This window comes from Suricata suricatta, chromosome 11 (genome assembly GCF_006229205.1).
Source record: "Suricata suricatta isolate VVHF042 chromosome 11, meerkat_22Aug2017_6uvM2_HiC, whole genome shotgun sequence".
NCBI classification, from domain to species: Eukaryota; Metazoa; Chordata; class Mammalia; order Carnivora; family Herpestidae; genus Suricata; species Suricata suricatta.
In genome coordinates this window covers 48,369,915-48,391,778 of record NC_043710.1, presented here as the reverse complement: position 1 = coordinate 48,391,778, position 21,864 = coordinate 48,369,915, and the positions used below count along the sequence as shown (strand labels likewise).

General features: G+C 36.6%; 1 protein-coding gene across 5 annotated transcripts in view; it reads right to left on the bottom strand.

Moving 5' to 3' along the window:
* Window positions 1–21,864, bottom strand: part of STK33 (serine/threonine kinase 33) — a 153,963-nt gene that overhangs the window by 5,756 nt on the left and 126,343 nt on the right. For all 5 annotated transcript variants that reach the window (XM_029956970.1, XM_029956968.1, XM_029956969.1 and 2 more), the window contains one exon: window positions 14,048–14,254. In XM_029956970.1, coding sequence (XP_029812830.1) covers window positions 14,048–14,254 — 207 coding nt within the window. The remainder of the gene's footprint in view (window positions 1–14,047; window positions 14,255–21,864) is intronic.

Sequence of the window (21,864 nt, the reverse complement as noted above, 5' to 3'; positions counted from 1 at the left end):
GAAAAACCAAAGGGAAGAAGAGTAATTAACTTCCAAATATATAGATTTCTTTCATAAGGCTACCTATATAAATAGCTGGGCCTTGCATGGAGTTAATGAAAATAAAATCTAACTTGCAAATTAGGGAGATATAAATTTCTCTTTTCTTTTTTAGTTGAAGTATAATTTACATACAGTAGAATGTACGAATCTTAAGTGTACAGACTGAAGAGTTTTGACAGTTCATAGACCTGTATGACCAACACTCAATCAAGAAATAAAACAGTTCCTCACAAATTGCTGTAGGGCCACATCCCACTCAATTCCCTCCCATCCTGGGGCTACAGGTGTTCTGATATATTTCAACATAATTACTTTTCTAAAACTTCATATAAATGAAACAACATGCAGTATGTATTCTTTTGTGTCTGACTCCTTCTCCTTAACGTGTTTTTTAATCAAAATTTTTACTGAGATTTAAGAAAAAGAAACTTTCATTGAGATAAGTATAGATTCTCATGGTACTGCAACATATGCTTTTGAGATTCATCCATGTATTAGTGGTTCAGTCTTTTTTATTACCAAGTAGTATTCCATATTGTATAGATATACCACAATTTGTTTAACCATTCTTCTATTAATGCATATTTGGGATGTTTCAAGTTTGTGGCTCTTTATACATACATAAAGCTGCTATAAATACATTCTACAAACCCTTTTTTGAACTTATATTTAGAATTTCTGAGTAAATGGTAAGTAAATGATTAACTTTATAAGTAACTATCCAATTGTATTCCAAACAAATTCCATCATTATGCACTCCACAAAGCAATGTAGGAAAATTCCAACTGCTCCAATATTTGCTAAATGAACTGGTCTTTTTAGATTTTGGCCATTCTAAAAAGGATATAGTGATATTTGTTGTGGCTTTTTCTGTTATTGTGTGCATTTTCTTGATAACTAGTGATGTTGTACATTTTTTCATATTCTTATTGACTATTAATGTATTTTCCTATCTGAAATGTCTGTTCAAATCTTATGCATATTTTAAAACTTGAGTTGCCTTATTATTATTGAGTTATAAGAACTGTCTCAATATTTTGGATACAAATCCTTTGTTAGATATATTTATTGCAAATATTTCCTCCCGGTCTGTGGCTTGCCTATTCCTTTTCTTAATATGCTTTAGATGAGCAAATGTGTTTACTCTGAAGAAGTCCATTTGATCTGACTTTTTTTTTTTTTTGAAAGACAGAAAGAGACAGTGCGAGCAGGGGAGGGTCAGAGAGAGAGGGAGATACAGAATATGAAGCAGGCTCCAGGCTCTGAGGTAGCTGTCAGCACAGAGCCCGATGCGGGGCTCGAACCCACAAACCGTGAGATCATGACCTGAGCTGAAGCCGGATGCTTAACCGACTGAGCCACCCAGGCGCCCGGATCTGACTTTTAAAACTGATGGTGTTCTAAGAAATCTTTGATTACCCTCAGTGGGAAGATATTCCCCTATGTTTTCTCTTAGAAGTTTTACAGTTTAGCTTTTAGATTTAGGTCTACTACCCATTTCATATTTTAAAAAATTTTTTTTCTTTTATAGTTTATTGTCAAGTTGGTTTCCATATAACATCCAGTGCTTATCCTAACAATTCAAGAGTCTCTCATGGTTTTCCTCCCTCCCTCTCCCCAACTACTTTCCCCTCCCCCTCCCCCATGGTCCTCTATTAAGTTTCTCCTGTTCCACTTACAAGTGAAAACATATGGTATCTGTCCTTCTCTGCCTGACTTATTTCACTTAGCATAACACCCTTGAGTTCCATCCACATTGCTACAAATGGCCAGATTTCATGGCCTAAATAGCTTTGAAATCTCTGTCAAAAATCAATGGACTACCTAAGGGTGGGCCTATTTTTAGGCTCTAAGACTCTATTTTGTTTCCTTGATATATTTGTGTATTCTTACATCAGTACCACATTGGATTGATTACTGCAGCTATACAGTAAGTGTTGAAATCAGGTCATATAAGTTCTTCAACTTTGTTCTTTTGGGTTATTTTGGCTATTCTAGGTCTTACATATTTCCAAGCAAATTTTAGAATCACCTTGTCAATTTCTAACTGAAAAGCAAAGCTCTAGATTTTAATTGGGATTGCTTTCAAGTTATAAATCACTTTAGGGAGAACTGACATCTTAACAGTATCAAAGTAATCCATAAACATAGTATTTCTCTCCAAATATTTCCGTTTTCTTTAATCTCAATGTGTTGTGGGATTTGGCATTAATATTTTGCACATGTATTCTAAGAGTTATGACTAAGTATTTTATGTTTTATGATATTTTAAATGGTATTTTAAGATTTTGTTTTCTAATTATTCATTGCTAGTATATAAAAAGACAATTTACTTTTGTATATAGATTTTGCATCCTGAAAATTGTTTAATCATTTTTTATAGATTCCATGGGATTTTTTTTGTACACAGTCAAAATAAAGACAGTTTTATTCTTCTTTTCCAACCTATATAATTTTCTTTTATGTGCCTTGTTGCATTGGCTAAGATCTCTAGTACAATATTAAAGAGGAGTAGAAAGGGTCATCTTTGCCTTTCTCCTACCTTCAGTTGGAAAGTGTTCAATACATCAGCATTAAGAATGATATTAGCTATAGAGGGGTTTATTTTTGTTTTTACTTATTTATTTTTATTTTTTATTATAGTTTATTGTTAAGTTAGTTTCCATATAACACCCAGTGCTCATCACAAGTGCCCTCCTCCATGCCCATCACTCATTTTCCCCTCTCCTCCACTCCCCATCAACCCTCAGTTTGTTCTCAGTTTTGAGTCTCTTATGGTTTGCCTCCCTTCCTCTCCTTATTTTTTTCCTCTTCCCCTCCCCAATGGTCCTTTGTTAGGTTTCTCCTGTTCTACATGAGGGAAAACAAATGCTATCTGTCCTTCTCTGCCTGACTTATTTCACTTAGCGTAACACCCTCGAGTTCCATCCACATTGCTACAAATGGACAGATTTCATTCTTTCTCATTGCCGTGTAGTATTCCATCGTATAGATAAACCACATCTTCTTGATCCATTCATCAGTTGATAGACATTTAGGCTCTTTCCATGATTTGCCTATTGTTGAAAGTGCTATGAACATTGAGGTACATTGGCCCCTATGCATCAGCGCTTCTGTATCCCTTGGGCAAATTTCTAGCAGTGCTATTGCTGGGTCATAAGTGAGTTGTATTGTAATTTTTTGAGGAACCTCCACATTGTTTTTCAGAGTGGCTGCACCAGTTTACCTTCCCACCAACAGTGTAAGAGGGCGCCTGTTTCTCCACATCCTTGCCAGCATCTATAGTCTCCTGAGTGTTCATTTTAGCCATAGAGGGTTTTTTTTAAATATAAAAATCCCTTAATGTGTAAAAGAAATTCCCATCTATTCCTAGTCTACTAAGGGTTTTTCTCACATCTAAGTGTTGAATTTCATCAAGTGCTTTTTTTCTAAATTAATGAGATAATCTCATGACTTTTCTCCTCTACCTACTTGTTTTTTAATATAAATTATTGCCAAGTTAGCTAACACAGAGTGTAACACAGTTAGTTAACACAAGTATGATCTTGGCTTCAGAAGTAGATTCCCATAATTGATTGCTTATATACAACACCCAGTGCTTATCCCAACAAGTGCCTCCTCAATGCCCATCGCCCATTTCCCCCTCTCCTCTGCCCTCCCATCAATCCTCAGTTTGTTCTCTGTATTTAAGAGTCTCTTATGATTTCCCTCCCCCTCTGCTTAAAACTATTTTCCCCTTCCCTTCCTCCATAGTCTTCTGTTAGTTTCTCAAATTCCACATATAAGGGAAAATATGGTATCTGTTTTTCTCTGACTTACTTATTTCACTTAGCATAATACCTTCAGGTTCCATCCACACTGTTGCAAATGGAAGTTTTAATTCTTTCTCATTGCCAAGTAGTATTCCATTGTATATATAAACCACATCTTCTTTATCCATTCATCAGTTGATGGACATTGGGCTCTTTCCATAATTTGCCTATTGTTGATAGAGCTGCTATTAACATTGGGATACATGTGTCCCTATGCATCAGCACTCCTGTGTCTTTTGGGTAAATTCCTAGTAGTGCTATTGTTAGGTTGCAGGGTAATTCTATTTTGAATGTTTTGAGGAACCTCCACGCTGTTTTCCAGAGTAGCTGCACCAGTTTGCATTCCCACCAAAAGCACAAGAGGGTTCCTGTTTCTCCACATCTTCGCCAACATCTGTTGTTTCCTGGGTTGTTAATTTTAGCCACTCTGACCAGTGTGAGGTAACCTCTTAGTGTGGCTTTGATTTGTATTTTCCTGATGATGAGTGATGTTGAGCATCATTTCATGTGTTTCTGTTGGCCATCTGGATATCTTCTTTAGAAGTGTCTATTAATATCTGCCCATTTCTTCACTGTATTATTTGGGTTTCAGGTGTTAAGTTTAGCAAGTTCTTTATAGATTTTGGATACTAACCCTTTATCTGATGTCATTTGCAAATATCTTCTCCCATTCCTTTGGTTGCCTTTTAGTTTTCTGGATTGTTTCCTTTGCAGTGCAGAAGCTTTTTATCTTGATGAGGTCTCAATAGTTCATTTTACTTTTGTTTCCCTTGCCTTTGGAGACATATCAAGTAAGAAGTTGCTGTGGCTGAGGTCAAAGAGGTTTTTGCCTGTTTTCTCCGCTAGGGTTTTGATGGTTTCCTGTCTCACTTTTAGGTCTTTTATCCATTCTGAGTTTATTTTTGTGTAAGGTGTAAGAAGGTGGTCCAGTTTCATTCTTCTGCATGTTGCTCTCAAGTTCTTACAGCACAATTTGCTAAAGAGACTGGCTTTTTTCCCATTGGATACTCTTCTTTCCTGCTTTGACAGAGATTATGACAAATTATATTGGTTGATTTTTGGATGTTAATCCAAAGGAATCCCAGGAATATACTGTGTACTTGACCATAATGTATTATTTTTTTTATATATTTCAGATTCAGTTTGCTAATATTAGTTTGGATTTTTTTTTTGTCTATATTTGTGAGAGATATTGGCTAACAATCATCTTTTCTTATAATATACCTGTCATGTTTTGGTATTTAAGTTATACTTGCTTTACAAATGAGTGGGGGAATATTCTCAAGAGTTTGTGTACAAGCTTTCTCTTCTTCTATAAATATTCAGATGAATTAACCGGGGAAATCATTTGAGATTGGAATTTTCTTTATTGGCAACTTCTTAATTATGGTTTCAATTTTTAAAGCAAATATAGAATGATTCAGATTTTATGTTTTGTATATCTACTTTGATGTCTTTTAAATAAGTCCGACCATTTCATATAAATTTTCCAATTTGTTGGCACTAAGTCCTTCACAATATCCTCTTGCAGGGAGGGTAGCTTAATTTGTTGTTCTTTTTCTAGCTTATTGAGGTGAAAGTTTAGAATCATTATTATTGCTATTGTTTTAAACAGTCAATATTATTTTATATTTACCCACATATTTACTCTTGCTGATGCCCTTCATACCTTCTTGCAATCAATATTTCTATCTGGGATTATTTTATCTTGAGAATTTTCTTTGAGCATTTCTTATGGTAAGATATACTGGTAACAAATTCTTTCATCATTTTCTACTTGAAAACATTTTTTATTTTATCTTTATTTTTGAAGAAAATTATCACTAGATATAGAATTCCAAATTGGCAGTTTTTTATGTCTTATTGCCATTTCCATCAAGCACTTTAACGACATCACTCCATTGTCTTCTGGCTTCCATGATTTCTGTTGATACATCAAATGTTGCTCCTTTGATGGTGCTGTGTTCCCCACCACCACCCTCCTAACCCTGGATGCCTTTACAATATTCTCTCCTTAGTCTGGAGCATTAGGAGACAGAATTCAAAGCAACCACAGACATAAGAAAGTAATGATGGAATCCTTAAAGGAGAGAGCCAGAGAAAGGGCATCCCAAAATCTTCCCAGCTAAAGAGAAATGAACTGACCTAAGGTATGAACTGCTGACTAAGAGAAAATTTGCAATTTGCATCCAACCAACTAATTGCCTGCTAAAACAGAAACATCAACACTTTTTGGAGAAAGATAGTTGAATCCAGAGTCAACACAATGTAATACTTCCAATGTCTAGATGTTCCAATGTCTAGGCACCCCCACAATATATTTTGAATTAGAGCAATATTTGTTAAAATCCAACCCAATGGACATTCTAACAGCTACAGAACCTAAGGGGGGGCTGAGCAAAAGCCAGGCTTGGGACAGTCCAAAACTCCTCAACATAAATAATAATCAATAGAGACAGATCCTGAAGTGACCCAGATGTTGAAATAAGCAAACAAGGATTTTAAAGCAGTTTTTATAATAATTACCAGTTATATAAAGAAAAATATTTTTTGATGAATAAAGAAGGTCTCTGAAGAAAAATAGAAATAACAAAAAAGAATCAAATGGAAATTTTAGAATTTAATACCTAAAATTAAATACTCACCAGGTAGGTTTAACAGAAAAATGGAGACTAAATCAAGCTGCAGGGAAATGGTACCAGATGGAAAATTGGATTTTCAGAAAATAAAGAATAACAGAAATGGTAAATACCTGGGTGCATATAGAAGACAAAATTTTCTGGAAATATATATGATTATTTAAGGCAAAATTAAAACATTGTTTTGTGGGGTTTATAATTATGTACCTATAACACATGTGACAAAATTAACCTAAAGGCAGGATAAGAGATGAATGGACCCAAATTAATATATTTTGAATTAAAAAATTTTTAAATCCCAGATTAGGACTATCCTAAATTCTGGATCAGATATATTATTTATATCTGTTTTGATCAATTCTTTAGCTGTCATTTCTTCCTGGAATTTCTTTTGAGGAGAATTCTTCCATTTTATCATTTTGGCCAGTTTTCTGTCCCTTATGTGTTTTAAAAGCTTATTTTTTGTCTTGTACCTACAAGCACTACTATATTAAAGAGGGATCATACACTTTCCAGGGCCTGGCCCTTCAGGAGGTGTTTTTTGTTTGTTTTGTTTTGTTTTTGTTTTTTGAGTGTGTTACTTGCTCTCTGTTGTTGTGACTCTGGTTGCTTTATCTCCCGACTTGTAATGATGTTTTGGACCCTCCACAAAGTGTGCTTTGATTTGTTCATTAAAGTAGCCCTATGGACTTCCAGGATGTCCCTGTGGGCCCCTGGAGATGTCTCTGTCACTCTTCACTCCAGACTCTTGGGACTGAAACTGCTGTGTTTGAGGGATGAGGGAATTTTGGGTCCCCCTACTACTCTGCCATGTTGGATATCCTCTCAGCTGAATTTTTAAATTTAAAAAAATGTTTATTTATTTTTGAGACAAAGAGAGACAGAGAATGAGCAGAGGAGGGATAGAAAGAGAGGGAGACACAGAATCTGAAGCAGGCTCCAGGCTCTAAGCTGTCAGCACAGAGCCCGATGCTGGACTTGAGATCATGACCTGAGCTGAAGTCGAATGTTTAACCAACTCAGCCACCCAGGCGCCCGCACAATATATTTTGAATTAGAGCAATATTTGTTAAAATCCAATCCAAGGGGCATCCTAATGGCTACAGAACCTAAGCGGGGGTTGAGCAAAAGCCAGGCTTGGGACAGGATGGAAATGATTTGAAAGGATTCGCTAATACATTCCTTCAGTTGTGGAAATCTGGCTAAGCTTGTAAAGAAACCTAAGCTTTACAGAGAAGGTTCTAATGGGAGTAGCAGGGAGAAAAGTCTTGTTTTTTATGGAAGCCTATTACTCCAAATTGGCAACTGGCATTGTAATCAGCATTTGATCAAAAAACATGTCAAGATTCATGTTAGCACAGTTATTTGCAACTGTATTAGTCATTAATTGCTGCAGTTATGCTATTATATTTGGGAGGTCCCCCATATTACCCCTAGTTTCCATGATTCACTAGGAGGACTCATAGGACTCAGCATATAGTTGTACTTATGCTACAATTTATTATAAAGCACAATTAGCAAAAGTAAAAGGCACTTGAGGTGAAGTCCAGTAGAAACCAGGCTCAAGCTTCTAAGAGCCTTCACTCAGGAGTCACACAGAATGCACTTAATTACTCCAGCAATGACCTGTGACAACACATATCAAATGTTGCCAACCAGGGAAGGTCTCAGAGATGGCACCCTGGATTTTTCCTGGGAAGTGGTCAGTCTCTGCCTAGCATCTCCCAAATCCCAGATTCCCAGGAGGAAAGCGGGTTCCAGCACAAACCATATTGTTTATACAAACAGTTTAAGTAGAATGAATCATTCTTTTTTTTTAATGTTTGTTTATTATTTATTTTTGAGAGATGGAGAGAAAGAGTATGAGTGGGGGAGGGACAGAGAAAGAGGGAGCCAGAAAATCAAAAGCAGGCTCCTCACCAGCAGCATAAAGCCAGATGTGGGGCTCGAACCCTCGAACCATGAAATCATGACCTGAGTTGAAGTTAGATGCTTAATTGACTGAGCTACGCAGGCACCCTAGAATGAATCCTTCTTATCAGTTTAATGGTAGCAACCAAATCCAAGTTCCCAGAAGCCAGCCAAGGCCCAACCTTGCAAACAGTCCTTTTCAAAGACTGCAGTTTAAGTCTGCTATGTTAATTCTTTTCTATACAACTACATAACAAACGACTATAAAAGTCTCAGTATCCTACAACAATGAACATTACTTTCTTTCAGTTAGCTGTAGGGGCTAGCCATGCCAGGCTCAATTAGACTGCAGGCTGTGTATTGGCTTCAGGTCTGTTTCACAAATCTTCGTAATTCCAGGAACTGTGGCTCCCTGCAGGCATGTTCTTCTCATGGCAGGTAGCAGAAATACAAGAGAGCAAGCAAATCATGCAAACACTTTTAAGGTCTCTACTTACAGCATACCTCTTAACATTCCATCAGCCAACGTAAGTCATAGAGTTAAAACCAACATTAGTGGGATGCAGAAATATCCTTCATCTACTCTAGTGGGGAGAATTGCAATGTCACATGGCAAAAGATGTGAATGTACAAATCCCTTACAGAGAGGGATTAAATAACTGGGAAAAATAATGTAATCTACCACAGTAGGGACCTAGGGACCTCACAAAACTCAGAGGGCAAGTGAGATTGGAAGTATTACTTTATCATTTTTGAAAATTATATTTCTTGGTTTGTTCATTAGTTTACTCAAATACTTATGCCCAAAAGAGACTTGAAGCTGACAAGAAAAAATGGGCAATTTCAGTAATATTCTATGCAAGTTCTTTAGTGATATAGCAATAAAATAATAAAAGCTAACATTAATGAGTACTTACCATGTCAATAGTGTTATATGCATTATTCATTTAATCCTTGGTTGATATCATCATTATTTCCACTTAATAGATGAGGAAACAGAGGCCTAGAGATTTGCTTGAGGTCATAAAGCTTGTAAGCAGTGAAGCTAGGACTTGAATGCAGGCAGCCTACATACAGGGATTGTGTTTTTAAGCATTCATCATTATATTTTAAGTGTGTGCCAGATTGCAATGCTTCAATATTGGACTACAAACGTGTGCCAAAGTTGTGGAAGCACCACCAAATCTGCACATAATTCACAGGGGCTCACAGAGCTAAGGTTTAATTTGTCAAGAAAAGAAAATCTTTATCCTACTCCACTAAAATGCTAAGAAAAACGGACACTTTCCTGTAGAAATATATCAACATACCATAGTTCAACTGTTTAATTTCAATGTTATTTAAATTCAAACATTTCTTTTCTTTGAATAACTGCCACATGAATACATTTCATTGATCAAAATAACTTTGCCAAGTTTCTAGGCAACCTTGAATTTCTACTTTTGAAACTAAAGTATCTGCTACATGTGCCATCTCCTGTGATACTGTAAAGGCCAGGCATTCAGTCAACAAAAGTACACACAAGAAAAAACAATCAGAAAAAGTTTCCATTTTCATTAAACAAGTACATTCAAGACTGTTTGTTCAATGAGTAATTTAACAACTAAGAAGTTTCTCCTTTATGAAGTAAGAATTCTGTAATGCAAATATATTTCTATCACACCCAGAATTTTTGGTCTTTTCCTCCATGATTAGAGGAAAGTGCACTTTAATTACTGACATTCATTTCCCAATTGTTTTCTGAGCTTAATAAATAATAAAAGTTTTGTACTGCTTATCTGAAATCACTAAGGACATAATGTTGAAAGGCATACTCCTGGGGTCGCCTGGGTGGCTCAGTCAGTTAAGCGTCCAGCTTCTGCTCAGGTCATGATCTCGTGGTTCGTGGGTTCAAGTCCAGTGTCTGGCTCTGGGCTGACAGTGTGAAGCCTGCTTGAAATTGTCTCCCTCTCTCTCTGCCTCTCCCCTACTGATGCTCTTGTGCTCTCTCTCTCTCTCTCTCTCTCTCTCTAAATAAATAAATAAACATTAAAAAAAAAAGAACCCACTGTAGAGAACTTATTTTTTAAATTGTTCAGTGGATCTCTTTTTTAAAGTTTATTTATTTATTTTGAGAAAGACAGAGGGAGTATGGGGGAGGGGCAGAGAGAGAGGGAGAGACAGAGAATCCCAAGCAGGCTCCATACTACCAGCATGGAGCCCGATGTGGGGCTCAAACTCACAAACCACAAGATCATGACCTGAGCCAAAATCAAGAGGTGGGTGCTTAACCTACTAAGCCCCCTAAGAGCCCCCACTGTAGGGAATTTAGAGGGTTACTAAAAACATACAATATTACCTAGATGTACATAGCCTACAAAACATGAGATATATACAAGAGAACATTTCTCTCCTCAAAGACAAGATTATGTAAATTGGACTAAAAATTGGAAGTAGACAGAAAAACAAAAAGGACACAGCCAAATGCCAACTCTTTGAAGACAAGTTTGGAAAAGCCTCGTGGAAAACCTACCTTGGTCCAGACATGAACAAGGAAAAAACACAGACCACACTTGTCTGTGATGACCAGGGCATTTGGAACTAAGGGATGGTTATTCAGTGAAAGAAGAACGTGCTTAGTTCGACTGTTCTTCATTTTGTTTATTTTATAACAAATCCTCACTTTCTCTGTTAATTTTCCAAGAGCTCTGCCACTTAGCTAAAAAGTGTGATTACCCTGGTTTATAAAAAATACAAAATCGGGGAGCTCTAAATGGATTTGTGAGATTTTCCAGAAGCAATAACAATGATACAATGGAAAACAGGATCTGCTGGCAGAGTTCCACTTAAATTAAAGCCAAATTTCAAAATTTTTAATGGAAAAAGAATTTCCTTAATTTAATAGGTATAAATTATTTATATTATCACATCAAATTGTTCATATAATATAATTTTAACAAACAATTTACCCCATGGGAAATATTTTAATATTTATAGAATAATTTTAATAAAATTAAATTTTCACTCTTAAGAATATTACTTACTATATGAATCCTGTATGGACTCAAGAATAAATGGCAAACTCTATTTTCATTTATCACTTGAGAACTTTATACTAGAATACTATTTACTGTTAATGAAGATTTGAAAGAAAAGAAGTAATTTCTTAGCATAAACTCAGCTTCAATACAATTAGCAAGTAACATATTTATTCATAAAAATCCATGAAAAAACTTAATATGTTAAATGTATCAGAAGTCTTTCTTTTAAGGGGTAACACTTTTCAGAAAAACTCCCACACTAGCTACTGTGTTCCCCCCTCCAAGACATCGCAGCCAAAACCTAAGCTTGAGAAAGTTCCTAAGAGGACATCCAGGCATCCAGGTTTCCTGCTACAGCATTTCTAACAAGTAGCTTTCTAGAGTCTGCATGAATCTTTCCAATAACTGGGAGGTGGGGGTCTGCTATCCATGGTCCAGCCTATGCTAGTACAGGGGAGCTGTAGTAATGTTCTTCCTGGTGATTAATAGAATCTATGTTCCTAAAATTTCAACCAATCTGGTATAAAATTGATTATCACCGTTATATAAAGTTCTAGCGTCCACAAAGCACCTCAAATTCCAATTCTTTTGTTCTCTAGTTGGAAGTAGCTAAAAATAGCATAGCAAGTTCTGTCACTCTATGACTTGCAGGGGGAAGGAAAGAAGAGGGGAGACGTATGACAGAGCAATGGAAAAGGAGATGGAAGACAACCGAATCTTTGGTTCACAAGAATATTTTACATCAAATTCAGTGACAAACATAGATCCAATCCAAGACTACAAAATACAAAAGATAATATGGGTGTATGTGTTGTATGTGTAAATATTTATGTTTGTGTATATATGAGTATATGTAGATGCACGTGTGTGTGTATGTTTAATATATGTCATGAGTGCATGAGTATAGATACAGCTGAACAACAGGGGTTTGAACTGCTTGGCTCCACTTACACATGGATCTTTTGGCTAAGTACAGTACACGCACTACTGTAAATGTGTTTTCCTTGTGATTTTCTTAATAACATTTTCTTTTTTTCAGCTTACTTTTATTGTAAGAATATAGCATATAATACATATAACACACAAAATATGTGTTAATCAGTTATTAATGTTATTGGAAAGGTTTCAGTCAACAGTAGCTATTAGAAGTTTTGGGGAAGTCAGGAGTTGTATGCAAATTTTTGACAGCATGGGGGCCAGCGCCTCACCCCTCCCCTATTATTCAAGGATCAACTGCATACATGTATATGGTGTATGCACATGTGTGTACGCACCTGCCTGTGTGTGCGTATGAATACGTATGTATAAAATGCCAAGTGAGCCAATCGAAAAATCTGCAAACTATATTCCCTTATGGAAATGCAAGCATGAGTTTTTAGGGTATTATTTTTAACAACATAAAATTCGCACAGCTGCTAAATGTGGCAGGAGTTGTTAACAGACCAGAGAGGATGAAGGGAATTCAACAAACTTATGTTTATATTACGGTTTTAGAAATATGATTATTTTGAAACACCTGAGTCACTGAACGCGAAACTCATTATCTAGATATTTGGTATTAAATAGACGAAGAAGTTCTCAACCAGTAAATCAAAATCAACCAGTAGATCACTCAGTCTACCAAGTCTGTTTCTGCAAGTGCTAAGGAGGCTGTTAGCATGGAAGGGTACAGGCCAGCAAGCCACACCTTCCCGGGTGCTGCCTGGGGTCCACCCTCACGGGCCTTGTCTGCACTCTACTTGTGCTATGCTTTGGGGAGCCAGCAAGCAGTAGTTCCTCACAGCGGTTTGCGCTGCCCTGAGGTGAACACAACTCCCACTGACAGGACACTCGATTATTATAAGAGAATTCAAATATGTTCATTGGACCTCAAGATAAGAAAGGGAATAAACACACAGGTAATTTTTACACAAACATAGAAACAAAAGAAGAAAGAAAGGATTTGGGTAAATTGTTAGGATATCTAGTTAATAGGACACTATCTGGAATTAACCAAATGTTACTAAATTTTACTCACCAAAAAGAATAAAACTCTTTTCAGATCTAACGTGGCAAAATGATAAACCCATATAAGCGGTTTTAGTTAACCATAAAGTGGGAAACAAAAAACTGGATAATGTAATAAATCTTTTTCTAGCTAAAGCATAAATCCATTCCAAATTGTGTAACCTGGTAAAGCACAAAAATTATTACTTTTGACCCATGGGCCAAATATCACACACCAGCTGTTTTGTAAACAAAGTTTTGTTGGCACATGGCCACGCTCATTCATTTGCTGTTGATGCCAATTTTCATGCTAAAACATCAGAGTTGAGAAGTTGTGACACAGATTATTATCACACACAGAGCCTAAATATTTACTCTCTGTTCCTTTATGGGAACAGTTTACAGACCCCTGCCCTACATAATTACAGATCTTAAAATAAACATGTAGGCCACACTACTAAATCAGGAGAGTCTCAGGGGAGGAAAGAACTTTACCTGCTTTATCACGTAGGCCCTTCCTTACAAACCAACAACAAAAAAGACAGAAATGCAAAAACTGTTCCAAGTGTTGTGAGGGTATTTTACAGTTTGGAAAAATGAAATAATTGTTCGTCCTACTTGCTGTGTTCATTCCTACCTGTTTTTCCTTCTCATCATCTGAAGTGCACCTCGTGTCCTGGACATTTCCGCTGGGTCCGCTGGGTTGGCAACCTTTCAACTTTTCTTGAATGGACCAGTTGTTCTTTGGATCTGTTGTGTTTTCCTCATCACTTTCTGGGTTATTTTTCCATTGTTTCATCATTTCTAACACATTGATTGGTCTTGCTGAGGAAACTATGTTGCCCTAATATTAACAATAAATTTTTGGTGTTATTAACAGCTTAGAGAATTGAAAAGATTTTCACATCTTTTTGTAATATATTTCCCTAAAGTCAGTCAACTACATGGAAAAACTATAATACTGAATAAATAGCAAAACTTCTGATGCCCTTTGGAGCACACTTCCTGCATTGACATGGCTCGTACCTCTTGACTGATCTCAGGTACAACCCATTAGGGTTCAGGGGGGAATATTCAGGTTTGGAAGAACAATGCAACAGCTCATGCAAAGAACACCGCATGTGGGGATTCCCTGGACCCAAAGGCCCTCCTCTAGAGCTATTTGTAGAAAACTAACAGGGAAATGGAAAGAATGAAAACACTTGCCCCAAGTCTAGTGGGTCCAACACTAAGGGCAAGTTTATATAACTTCAAAATGTCTAGGTAGAAAAGCTAAATTCAGTTGAGTAAACAATGAAACAGCCTCAAAATTGTATTATCTCATGCCATTTCATGGAGAGACATTTTGTTATCAGCAGATCTTATTTAAACATTTTTTAGTGTTTATTTATTTTTGAAAGAGAGAGAGAGAGAGGCAGAGCATGAGCAGGGGAGAGGCAGAGAGAGGGAGACACAGACTCCCAAGTAGGCTTCAGGCTTTGAACTGTCAGCACAAAGCCCGATGTGGGGCTCGAACCCACGAACTGAGATCATGACCTGAGCTAATGTTGGCCACTTAATCTACTGAACCACCTAGAAGCCCCTTAGCAGATCTTATTTTAAAATCCATTTGTATTTGCATTGGACATTTTTGCTTTTGGGATTTCTTTATTGTCATTTCAAATCATATACAATACAATAAACAACAATAACAAAAAAAACACTGTGTCCAAGAATATAGATGTTTGATTTTTTATTTCAAAGCTTTTACTTGACTGGAAGATTTAAGTATAATGTGGTCATTTGAGTATAACTAATTCAGCACACTGCTTTTATCTCAGATGTGACTATCCCATACCAAAGTTGACTGTTTTATATTAACAATGTTTTTCTCAAATATTTCACTTAATGCCAAGAAATACATGAACGACGTCTCAAATGGCTCCCACTAGAGTAGGAATGCCTTAAATATTTTTGCTCCTAACTCAGACTAGCAGGGAGAGTTTAGACAAGTTTGGCTCACATTTTGATTAAAATGGGAAATTCAGGTGTGAGTACAGCTACAGCGTGATTCTACATTAACCTTGTGTATGGGTGGATGGAAGCATTAAGCATCAGTGACACCGCAAACTATGAAACAGAGCAGTGGAAGGGCAGCCATCTGAGCACACTGTTGAGGATTTGTAGAGCTAAACAGAGTTTAACAAACACGCATTAAGTATGGAATGGTAACAATGAAATGAGGATCAATATACAATTAATTCCCCAGTGGTTCTTCTATTTCATCCTGTTTTTTTTTTAATTTTTAACGTTTACTCATTTATGAGAGACAGAGAATGCAAGCAGGAGAGGAGTAGAGAGAGAGGGAGACACAGAATCTGAAGCAGGCTCCAGGCTCTGAGCTGTCAGCACAGAGCCCGATGTGGGGCTCAAACCCATGAATCATGAGATCATGACATGAGCTGAAGGCAGATACTTAACTGACTGAGCTACCTAGGAGCCCTATTTCATCCTGTTTTAAGAAGTTCTATATTCTTATCACTTTCTTAGCATCTTGCTTTTGATTAAACACTGCTCATAGCGTCCTCTACCCATTCACTCCCAGAATGCCCTCTCCATGCCTTCTGCCAACCCATAATTGGTCTTCATTTCCTTTAAGGCTCAATTTGAGAGTCATCTCTGTCAAGCATCCCAGAACTTCAACAGATGTTGTCCTCTTAAATTCAGATGAAGTACAGAAGGTGTCTCAGTAAGAGAGTTGGGATTGCCTAGAACGGTAGAGTCTCTCATCTCTCATCTTTCAGAGTTCTGATGAGTTCTGATCTCCAGCAGCTCTGCTTGATCTCTAGGATCCATCTTGCTTCTACTACAACTGCCTGGTTTCATCCTGACCTTTAACCCCAATTTTCATGTAACCACAATATCCAGCTCCTGGAATTCTAGTACACAAAATTCTGCCTCAACTTGATTCTTTCACTAGTAGACAGACAATTTGATATTATCCATGTCTGTATTTCCAGTCCTCAATTGCCCTTCCCTGATAGACTTCCGATAGGGTAACTCTTTAGATACTACAGTAGTCACAAAGGCTGCTCACCTAACATTCCTTTCTTCTAGGCATGTTGTAGAACTCTGCCACTCTACCTCTTCTGGGATATGACCATGTGAATTGTTTCAGCCAGTGAAATGTTACTGAAAATAATATATATCACCTCTGGGTGAAAACTATAAAAGATGGTGTGCAATTTATCATATCCCCAATCCCTGCCTTAGTAACAATAGAAGCAGAGAGATGGAGCTCCCTCAGTCTGGTCCCTGAGTGAAGGCAAAGTAAAAGCCTCCCCCCCTCCTCCCAGCCAATGTGTAATGGAAGACATCAAGACTGCTGAGATTTGGGGGTCATTTGTTACCACAGGATAGTTTAGCCTATTTTGATATAAATAGCAAATTAAATATTTGCATTCTGTAAGTCACTTCCAAAAAGCCTTAAAAAGAATGAGCCCATTGTACAACCAACATACCCAACAAAACTATAATGACTACAGAAACAATATCCAATTAGTACCATGTGATAGCTCATTTATGCAGGCAGTCCTTGCTTTGCACAGTCCTGACATGCATGAATGTCAGTCATCATGACTTAGTTAAATACTATCAGTCACCCAACAACACAGTTTAAACTTCAGTCACCATGGTATACTAACAATAATTACATGAAGCTCAAACTTCACAGCTAGCTCTTCAATACACAATAACCATGTAAATTACAGATGTGTATTGTGATCAGTGACAAATCATGACAGTTCTTTCCTAGTCTGTTGGTGATGGGACACAGGGCATCTGCTAGTCAGTTCACACACAGGCAGCAAAGTATGCAGTTGTGTTGCCTCCTTGCCTCCCAGTGAATTTGCCAGCTAAGATGAAAGTGCAGCAAATAAATTAAAGGGGACCATGCTGGAAATGGAATTGAATCAAATGTTAGTAGAGTAACAGAAGCAGCAGCTAACCTTGGAAGCACAGACACAGCCACCACTTGGAACTTGGTGAAGGCAAAGTTTTGAACCTCAATAGGAGGAAAGTGGTGTGCAGAAAGGATGGAGGGGCCCCAGTGATGGTGCAAAGAAGGTGACATTTAAAGAGATAATTTATGACATCAAAAGCACAAAGAATAAAGGGTTGGAAGTTGATTCAAACTTAAAAACTGTATTATAACTCACCAAAATATAAAAAAGATGCTCCCTTCTCTACTGTAAGTTATAGTCAAGCAGGAGAAGCTAAGCACTGTTTAAACTAGTTTTGATGAGTTTTTATTTAAGAAAATACACATCAATTCTGATATTTCTAATGTTTTAAATTACAATGCACTAAAAAATCAGATTGTCTTTGTTTCATTTTCTAAGTATTATAACCAATAGCATTCAATGTTTAACAAAACATTTTAAAGTCCATGGAACAATCGTAATTTTCCCCAATGATTATAAAGATCACTCTGCACTTTCAACCTGCATTGTTATTTTTATGGTCCTGTGCTACTACACAAATTAGGATTCCCTGTATTACCTTGACTCTGCATCTCTAGCAATCTTTCAAATGCTTGGTCCACATATACATAATACATTAGAGCTTGACAACCGACACTCTAAATGTGTACAGCAGAGTGCCTTTGCACTCAAAGAAATGGTCCTATTTCTCATTCCAAAGAGACTGTGGAGAAGAGAAAGGATTCAGGATAGGACCTTATTCCCCCTAAAACATGCTATTTGGGAATCTCTAACTCTTTGCTTCTGACATTCATGTGTGATATCAAACAGGGCACAAATAGTGATACCGACTCCCAACTTGCCCTGCTATCTACAGTCCAGTCAGTAACCTACTGGACTACCATTCTTGCTTGCTAGCAGTTGGAGGAAGAATTGCATAAAATTCTTAGACCGACTGATGATTAAATGACCCAGGGCTATGTATCATGAGCCTTCTAGGTTCAATGGAAATTACAAATGAGCCAACCACCCAAAACAAAGATGGGTGGAAATATTAGGGAAGACGCTGTAGATTGTGTAGATTTCACTATCAGGACACTAACTTCTGAACTTCCTTTACTGGCCTGAGGAATCCGGGGTCAGACACTGAACTTATCAACTATGAAGTAGTAAGTGGCAAGAAGGTAGCAATAACAGACCAATAATCCGAGGTTTTCAAAAGTAGAACACCAACCTTTTGGTTACTAAATTTCCACTTGTTTAACTAACAGATGGCTGAGGCTATTTTATTTTGAAAAAGGGAAAAATGAACTTCCATGGAGAAAAAGCATAGGCAAAAACTGAGATTTGGATTTGAAACCTCAGTATTAAACAAAGAGAATGGAGACCTCAACATATGTCCTTATCTAACATACTTTTCAAGGACAGCAACTTTAAGTATTTTGTAAGCAATAAGTATGTAATGAGTATTTTTAAACGAATGAATGAATGATACTCATGAGCTGGGGTGAGGTGGTATGAAACATAAAATTGGTAAAGCTAAAAAGAAACATTCTAGGTCTTTAGCTTTTGGTCATTTTATTTTTTTGTAAATAGCCAGAACTCATCATTTTGTCATGTTCCTAAGAATAATTTTTTTTTTACTTGAGTATAGTTGACACCTAGGAATAAAATTTTTCAGTAAGAAAACGGAATAGTCACTTTATAAAAAAAATAAAAGAATGTTACACTTCACAAAATTAATAAAACTTAAATCAAAACAATGAGATGCCAGTTTTCACTTAATAGATGGACATCAGTTTGATGATACTCTCTTGGTAGGGATGTGGGGAAACAGGCTTTCTCATTTACTTGCTTTTTTCATTGGATCACATAGGAAATTAAAAGGGAATTTATTTTTTTTAATTTAAACTAGTTAGTTAAATACAACGCAATATTGGTTTCATGAGAATTCAGTGATTCATCACTTACATGCAACACCCAGGGCTCATCACAAATGCCCTCCTGAGTACCCATCGCCCTTCTAGCCCATCCTCCACCCTTATTTACTTGCTTTTTATGGGAGTAAATTATCAATAGCTTATCAAAATATATAATGCACATTCTCTCTGACCAGCTATTCCACTGTTAAGAATTTATCCTATAGATATGATAATACAGTAAGCAAACATATATTTATAAGAACATCTGTTGTACTACGGCTTATGATAGAAGCAATCTGAAACAACTTAAATGTTCTATATTCATAGTGGACTATTTAGAAAATAATAGAGTATCCATAGTTTGGGATATAATGCTGCTTTAAAAGAAAAAGAAATCTTTCCAAGATATATTAGATAGAAAAGAATAGCATGCATAATATGAGCCTGCTTGTGTAAGGTATGCATAAATGTATAGAATTTGTTTTAAAAGAATGCATAGAAACTTAACAATGGCTATCTTTTGTAAGAGGGAATAAGGGGATGGAGGAATAAAGTTACCTTTCCTTTTTTGTTTACCATTTAAATCATTTACCATGGGTAATCTTAACTATTACCTTTATACAACTAGTACTTAATGTAAATTACCACAAGAAAAATAACGTAAATTCCAGACACCAACATAAACCACAGCACCAGTAAAATCACCAAAATCATCCTCATGGGTCTCGATGAGTCCAAGGCAGCAGCATACCAAGATAGTAATGACCATGGAAGCAAGCAACTGTGTGCACTTATCAATTTTTCCTAAAAGTCATCTCGGTGATTTTCTTTTACAAGTGCAGCAACTACACGAATATACAAGGTTTAGTGTCGATATTCCTATTCTTCAGAGGAAAGCAGCCTGAGAAACTTAGTGATTTACCCTATTCCAGAAGCGTATTTCCAATTGCCTGCCAAGAATTTCTAGCTAGAGGTGTTGTGGAGACTTCAATACTGTACTGTATATTTGAAAGTTGCTAAGATAGTAGATCTTACAAGCTCCCATCACAAGAAAAAAAACCCTGTAACTCTGTGAGCTGATGGATTCTTTAACTAAACTTACTGTGGTAATCATTCATAATATATACATATGTGAAATCATTATCCTGTACACCTGAAATTTATACAATGTTATACATCATGTATATCTCAATAAATCTGTAAAAATAAAAACTCAATATATTCCAAACCAACATTCTTCAAACTGTGTACACGTGGCTATACATGAAGACTTTCAAAGGGATGTGCAGGCAGGGATAGTCTGCAGTGAATCTGTTTCAAGATCCCCAATTTCCAATGATTGATTCTTTTTCAAAAGTCATCTCCTTGAGCAATGATTTGCAGTAATCTTTCCTATGTTCTTTTTCTTAAGTCAGCTTCTTCCAGTTCTCGTTATTGTACATATATTTCCTGTGTGTCACAGAATGCTCATTTACCTAAAATATATAATGAACTCCTATATGGGGGGAAAAACTTGAACAAGTGTTCCACAAAAGAAGATTTAAAAAAGAAGAAGATATGCAAAAGACCAATAAGCACCAATAACGGTGACTGATTTCATTTGTCATTCAGGAAATGGAGACTAAAACCACAGTGAAGGGTGCCTGAGTGGCACAGTCAGTTAAAGGTCCAACTCTTGATATCAGCTCAGGTCGTGGTCTCGCTGTCACGGGATTGAGCCCTGTGCCGGGCTCTGCACTGAGAGGAGCCTTTTTGGGTTTCCCTCTCCCCCTCTCTGTCCTGATCCCATGTGCAGCTACACACACACACTCTCTCAAAATAAATAAGTGAACCTAGACAAAAAAAAAAAAAAAAACACAATGAGATGCTATTACATATCTACCAGAGTATCTAAATTAAAAATATTGACAGAAACAAGCACTGGAGAAAAACTAGAACTCACACATTGCTGGTGAGTAGCATGCCCACTCTGGAAGAGGGAACAATGGAAATTTCTGGCTGGGGATAAAAATGTTCTATATTTTATTCTGGGTGGTAGTTATACAAAAATGTACATATATAAAAATTCATCAGGCTATATGCTTAAAATCAGGGTATTTTATAGTAAGTAGATTATATCTTAGCAAAACTATGATGAGTTTAAAGATAAATCTCATAGCTTCAAGATATTATTTCATGTAGTTTAATCATTTTCAGTGATATATAATATTCCACTGTTAGACCATCCCACAATTTATTCATTCTCCAGTCAAACTGCATTTGGGTTGATTCTGGGATTTTGCTTCTATATACATTTCTATAAACATTATTGTGTATGCCTCCTGGTATATAAGTGCAAGAGTTCCTCTTGGGTGTATTCTTTAAAAAAATTTTTTTTGGCTAAACGGGGTCTTTTGTGGTTCCATATGAATTTGAGGATAGTTTGTTCTAGTTTGGAGAAGAATATTGGTGCAATTTTGATGGGGATGGCATTGAATGTGTAGATTGCTTTGGGTAGTAATGACATTTTCACAATGTTTATTCTTCCGATCCATGAACAGGGAATATTTTTCCATTTCTTGGTGTCTTCTTCG